Source organism: Triticum aestivum, chromosome 4D (genome assembly GCF_018294505.1).
Source record: "Triticum aestivum cultivar Chinese Spring chromosome 4D, IWGSC CS RefSeq v2.1, whole genome shotgun sequence".
Classification (NCBI taxonomy): domain Eukaryota; kingdom Viridiplantae; phylum Streptophyta; class Magnoliopsida; order Poales; family Poaceae; genus Triticum; species Triticum aestivum.
In genome coordinates, this window is record NC_057805.1 from 387,710,252 (window position 1) to 387,717,103 (window position 6,852).

Sequence of the window (6,852 nt, forward strand, 5' to 3'; positions counted from 1 at the left end):
GAGGGGAGAAGGGCCAAGAGGTGGCGCGCGCCTCCCCCCTGCCCAAACCGAATTGGACAAGGGGTGGGGGCGCGGCCCCCCTTTCCTTCTCCCTCTCCCTCTCTTTCCTTCTCTCCTACTCCGAATAGGAAAGGGAATCCTACTAGGACTTGGGAGTCCTAGTAGGACTCCCTATGCTTGGTGCGCCCCCTAGGTCGGCTGCCCCTTCCCTTCCTCCTTTATATACGGGGGAGGGGAGCACCCCAAAGGCACTAAAGATTTGTCTTACCCGTGTGCGGTGCCCCCTTCCATAGTTACACACCTCAGTCATATCGTTGTAGTGCTTAGGCGAAGTCCTGCGTGGTAACTTCATCAACACCGTCACCACGCCGTCGTGCTGACGGAACTCTCCCTCGGCCTCAGCTGGATCAAGAGTACGAGGGACGTCACCGAACTGAACATGTGCAGATCGCGGAGGTGCCGTGCGTTCGGTACTTGGATAGGTTGGATCGCGAAGACGTTCGACTACATCAACCGCGTTACTAAACGCTTCCGCTTTCGGTCTACGAGGGTACGTGGACACACTCTCCCCGCTCGTTGCTATGCATCACCTAGATGGATCTTGCGTGTGCGTAGGAATTTTATTGAAATTACTGCGTTCCCCAACAAAAACCCCCCGTCCGGCACAAACCCTAGCTCACTCCGCTCCGCTCCCCTCCCATCCCCTTCCCGACGGTCCCATTTTCCCAATCTGCCAAATCCCTAGCGTTGGCGACCATGTGAAGCATCGGCAGACACTCCGACGGCAGCTCCGGAGAAGAGGGGGAGCTGGCACTCCGTATCGCGCTCGAGCGCTCGCGGTTCGATAGGGGCGGCAGCTCCGGGTCCGGTGCGACACCCCCTGTCGTCCGTTGCGCCAGCGCCCCCTTCCCGGCCCGCGCGCGGATCTGCGAGGCCTGCCAGATCTGCTCCTCCCGCCCGACAGCCTCCTCCACCTCCAGCCGCTGCTCCATCTGGGCAGCGCTAGCTTCTAGTGCCCGCTCAGCCGACGCTGCGGATGCGGACTCTAGAGTCGGAGGCATGAGCTACCCGCCGCGAGAGGCGGAGGGCTAGGGAGATGGCGGGCGGGTCCGATGGGTCTGCACAGTCCGCCCGCCGCCGCCGGGTGCCCGACGAGGAGGACCGTCTCTTCGAGTGGGCGTGCTGCCGGTCACCGACTGAGGCGGAGACGAAGGCCCGATGGCTCCAGAGGCTCAACGCCAAGCAGCTCCGGCTCGACATTGAGCAATCCGAGCGGGAGGCGGCGGAGGCAGCGAGGGAGGCGATGAGGGTGGCCAAGCTCAAGCGCCAGCAAGACCGTGTCGTCCGACGCTTGCAAGGCTTCATCGTCATCTCCGATTTCTCCTCCTCCGACGGGTCCAACGGCTCCGATGTGGACAGACCTCCTACCACGGACTCTTACAGCTGCGCCGGTGACCGGAAGGGCAAAGGGCCGGCGTGGAAGTGGTGAAGATCCGTCTTTATTTCAAGTTTGTAGTTGTAGTTTGAACTTGTCCGCCGTTATTATGTGTATTATGTGAGCTTTGGCTATTTTTCGTTGATCCGGCTGTGATCTTTTGATGAACCGATTATTCATTTGTATATCCGCTCATAATCTACTTAGTTTTTATCAATGTTGCATGGTTTAGTATGAAAATAGGGGACAAAATATGAGATACTTAGGTGTGGAGACGCGGATCTAGAGAGTGTCCGGTCAGTGTCCATGAACGCGTCCGGACACGTCTGCGGTCGTTTGACGGGCCGGATTGCTGAGTCCGGCTGTAGATGCTCTTATGCTAAGCACTTGGCGTTGTGAGAATACTTTTATTTTTACCCAAGTTGCTCTCTCTCCTTAAGCATCTTAGCATAAGCAACCAGCATTGTATAAGGTCTAACAAATCTTCTCCTTATTAATACAAAAGACACTTAGAGGTTTTGCGGTGTTATTGAAGAAAAAAAGGCACAAGCAAGTCCACCTTCTGTTGTCGTGCTGACAAGGGCGAAAACGATCCGTCACACATCATCTATAGCTTAGGGCATGATCGACAGGATCCAGGGCAGCGGGCTCACCACAGAAGCAGCCGGCAGTTGGGGCAGGGGCAGGTTAGGCTCTGGCAGAGAACGTAGATTCCATAGTCACCTTGAGTTCCCTAGAAGAATATCGACTGGTTCGCGAAAGTGCCTTTCTGCTCCCGAGCTAATTTGAGCTCGGTGAACAGTAAAATCGAAAAAAAACAAAAAAAAATCAAAAAATTGCAATTTTTTTTAGAGAAACATTGACAAAAGTTCTAAGTGTCTGCAAAAATTCATCATGAAATCACATTCCTGTAAGGTGTGGCAAAAAAAAAACAAATTCAGTGCTTCAAAATGCTTTTGAAAGTAGCTTTTTCAGAGTACTGTTTTTGTTTTTTTTTGCCATACCTTCTAGGAATGTGATTTCATGACGAATTTTTGCAAGCACTTAGAACTTTTGTCAATGTTTCTCCCAAAAAAATTGGATTTTTTTGAATTTTTTTTTGATTTTACTGTTCACCCGAGCTCAGATTGGTTCGTCGGTTCTATCGTACAAAACCCAGTCTCCATCTCGTTTTCACTGGATTCTTGCCGCAAAATGGGCACCTACCGCCCGATCTTTCCTCGTGAACGGGAGTGCACGAGCCAATCAATCAGGTCTTCACCTCTGCAGGCAGAAACTCCATCATTTGGTAACGACAAACCACTGGAGACCGAGCACGGCTAGATCCCCAACGTTCACTTTACCACAAAAGCACGCTCCCTCCTTTCGCCCGCCTTCTACGGGTTCAGTCTACACCTTCCTTTACTACAACTGATGCAGTGCAACGCCCCGGCTGGCCCTCGCTGGTGCAGAAGTGCTTAGCCCAGGACCATTCATCGGTCCTCAGAATCCATGAAAGCTACACATGATCATGAACCTTTTTTTAGATGACATGAGTACTAATGAACTTGTGGAACGGATCCTAGACATCATCAGTGTGTCACATAACTACAAGCATTCCGCCCAGGCCCAGCCCTGGCGTCCATGACCCGTCGGGGTCGCCGGGTCGGGCCAAAGGCGCTGACCCCAGAATATATCCCAATGCCCACGGTGTCACGCGTGATTCCTATCCAGAGTCAAGCCACTTTGACGATGACGCTACGGTACAGTACGCAGGCGGTCACACGCTCACACTGGCCCATCCACACCCAACGCCCAATCGGCCATGCCGCCCGCACGGTCGCGACACGCCTACACATCCGTCCATCCGACCCAAGCGGCAGCATTTAACCATGCTACAGATGTAGGGAGCGAATACGTGACGCGTCATAACTGCAACCTGGTACGACGAGCCCGCCCGCCCACGACGCACCGCGCAAGGACTTCCCTCCCTCCCCCAACCTCCCACTGCCTCGCTATAACTCCACGAACCACCGCCCCGCTCCACGACACCGTCCGCCGTCCCACTCTCTCACCAATGGCCGCCCGCCGCCGCCTACTCCTGCTACTCCTCCTCGTGCTCACCCCGGCGCTCTCGCAGACTGTGCTCGGCGCCAGCGGCGGCGGACAGGGACAGGCCAGGAAGACGTACATCTTCCGCGTCGACCACCGGGCCAAGCCGTCGGTCTTTCCCACCCACGCGCACTGGTACTCCTCCGCGGCCTTCGCGTCGGCGGCGGCCAGCGCCGGCGGCCCGCTCGAGCCCCTCCACGTCTACGACACCGTCTTCCACGGCTTCTCCGCGTCGCTGTCCGCGTCCCGCGCCGAGGAGCTGCGGCGCCACCCGGCCGTGCTCGCCGCGTTCGAGGACCGGGTCCGCCAGCTGCACACCACCCGCTCGCCCCAGTTCATGGGCCTCCGCGCGCGCCTGGGGCTGTGGTCCCTCGCGGACTACGGCTCCGACGTCATCGTCGGGGTGCTGGACACCGGCGTGTGGCCTGAGCGCCGGAGTCTGTCGGATAGGAACCTCCCGCCCGTCCCCGCCCGGTGGCGCGGCGGCTGCGACGCGGGGCCCGCGTTCCTGGCGTCCTCCTGCAACAAGAAGCTCGTCGGCGCGCGGTTCTTCTCGCAGGGCCACGCCGCTCACTACGGCGTCGAGGCGGCGGCGTCCAACGGGTCCGTGGAGTACATGTCGCCGCGCGACGCCGACGGGCACGGGACGCACACGGCCACGACGGCCGCCGGGAGCGTTTCCTACGCGGCGAGCATGGAGGGGTACGCTTCCGGGGTCGCCAAGGGCGTCGCGCCCAAGGCAAGGGTGGCCGCGTACAAGGTGTGCTGGAAGGGTGCCGGCTGCCTCGACTCCGACATCCTGGCTGGCTTCGACCGCGCCGTCGCGGACGGCGTGGATGTCATCTCCGTCTCCATAGGCGGCGGCAACGGCGCGGTGTCGCCGTTCTACATTGACCCAATTGCCATCGGCTCGTACGGCGCCGTTTCGCGGGGCGTGTTCGTGGCCACCTCTGCGGGAAACGAAGGGCCCGCTCCCATGTCAGTGACCAACCTCGCGCCGTGGATCGCCACCGTGGGCGCCGGCACCATCGACCGCAACTTCCCCGCCGAGATCGTGCTCGGGGACGGGAGGCGCATGTCTGGAGTGTCTCTCTACTCCGGCAAGCCCCTGGCCAACAACACAATGCTGTCTTTGTACTACCCCGGGAGGTCAGGTGGGCTGTCAGCTTCGCTGTGCATGGAGAACTCCATCGACCCGTCGCTTGTGGCCGGCAAGATTGTCATCTGCGACCGCGGCAGCAGCCCACGCGTGGCCAAGGGGATGGTCGTCAAGGAAGCTGGTGGCGCGGCGATGGTTCTGGCCAACGGGGAGGCCAACGGCGAAGGTCTAGTAGGGGACGCCCACGTCCTCCCTGCTTGCTCGGTGGGCGAGAACGAGGGCGACGCGCTCAAGGCGTACGCTGCCAACACCACCAACCCGACCGCAACAATTGTGTTCCGGGGCACGGTCATCGGCGTCAAGCCGGCTCCCCTGGTGGCCTCCTTCTCGGCGCGCGGGCCGAACGGACTCGTCCCGGAAATCCTCAAGCCCGACTTCATCGCGCCCGGCGTCAACATCCTCGCGGCGTGGACGGGCGCCACCGGTCCAACCGGCCTGGAGGCCGACGACCGGCGGACGGAGTTCAACATCCTGTCGGGGACGTCCATGGCGTGCCCGCACGCGAGTGGCGCCGCCGCGCTGCTCCGGTCCGCGCACCCCGGGTGGTCGCCGGCGGCCATCCGCTCGGCGCTGATGACCACGGCCATCGTGACCGACAACCGCGGCGGCGCCGTGGCGGACGAGGCCGAGCCCAGGCGCGCCGCGACGCCGTTCGACCACGGCGCGGGGCACATCGCGCTGGGCAAGGCCCTGGACCCGGGGCTGGTGTACGACGCCGGGGACGAGGACTACGTGGCGTTCATGTGCAGCATCGGGTACGCGGCCAACGCGATCGAGGTGATCACGCACAAGCCCGTGGCGTGCCCCGCCGCGACGGGCAGGAAGCCGTCGGGGTCCGACCTTAACTACCCGTCCATCTCGGTGGTGCTCTACGGCGGCAACCAGTCGAAGACGGTGATCCGCACGGCGACCAACGTCGGCGCGGAGGCGTCCGCGACGTACAAGGCGCGCGTGGAGATGGCGAGCGGCGGCGCGTCCGTGGCGGTGAAGCCGGAGAAGCTCGTCTTCTCCCCGTCCGCGAAGAAGCAGAGCTTCGCGGTGACGGTGTCGGCGGCGTCCGCCCCCTCCACCGCGGCGCCCGTGCACGGGCACCTCGTCTGGTCGGACGGCCGCGGGCACGACGTCCGGAGCCCCATCGTGGTGACGTGGCTGCAGCCCATGTGATTGACAAGTGGGGGCACGCCCGGTCCGAGAGCGGTTGGCGAGTGAGCAGAAGTCAGAGCGAGTTGGACTGCGGTGGTAACGGTTGCGGTCGGGGACCCTGCGCATTGAAGGTGGCAGGGCGCAGTAGTTTAATTACGTAGGGCCTTTTTCACTGCTGAGATTGATTAAAAGCAGCGCAGGCAGTGAGATAGTAGTCCTACATAGAGTACAGTGACAGCAGTGTGTGTGCAGCAGTTTGTTTGCTTTCGCGGGCAACGCTAGTTGCCGCGGGAGCAACGGAAAGAAAGGGCCAAACACTAGTACTGTAGCTCGAGTGTAACTTTTATGTAGCTGCTTCATTCTATTCTACTCCCTGCTTAAAAATATATAAAATCGTTTAGATCATTATTTAAAAAAGAAAGTACTGAATCTAAGGAATTTGCTAGGGTTAAGTCGACTGAAAATTTAATTTAAGTCAGCCGATTTGTTTCAGCCGTTGAATAGAAAACACACGGTGCAGATTGTTTCTTCGATCTCCATACCACCTTCCCCCAAACGTCAAACTTACCACCGTGCACTTTTTTTCTGGCAAACTTGCACGACCCCCACACCCCTAAGATAGTTGATGGGGTAGCCTTCTTCGGTGAGCTCCTTCCTTCTCCCTGGCAAGCTCCTTCCTTCCCTCCGATGTTCCTTCCTTCATATGAAAATCGACTGACCTAAATTTCAAATTCAGACAACTTTATATATAGCCATTGTGTAAATCTAACGTAAACTTTTGTATGTTTGGGGAGCCATTGTGCCTTCCCATTTTGTACGAGCCTGTGCATGAGATCTTTCCTCGGTGTACTGCTCAATTTCTATATGGATGGTCACAAAACCTGAGCATATGAAGTTTTTTTAATGAGTGTGTCTAGGTCTTTGTGGATTGAGACTTAATCAAGTCTCAGTTCAAATGATAAAGTAACATATAAGGAAAAAAGAAAAAAGGTAAATTTTGCATGAATCTTCACACAGATCACAT

The 6,852-nt window shown here is 58.4% G+C and overlaps 1 protein-coding gene across 1 annotated transcript; it reads left to right on the forward strand.

Annotated features, from left to right (window-relative positions):
* The first annotated feature begins 3,335 nt into the window (after positions 1-3,335).
* LOC123098093 (subtilisin-like protease SBT1.6) lies at positions 3,336-6,197 on the forward strand. Its single transcript, XM_044519969.1, has one exon. The coding sequence runs from the start codon at positions 3,492-3,494 to the stop codon at positions 5,847-5,849; it is 2,358 nt and encodes a 785-aa protein (XP_044375904.1). The 5' UTR covers positions 3,336-3,491; the 3' UTR covers positions 5,850-6,197.
* Positions 6,198-6,852: the final 655 nt, after the last annotated feature.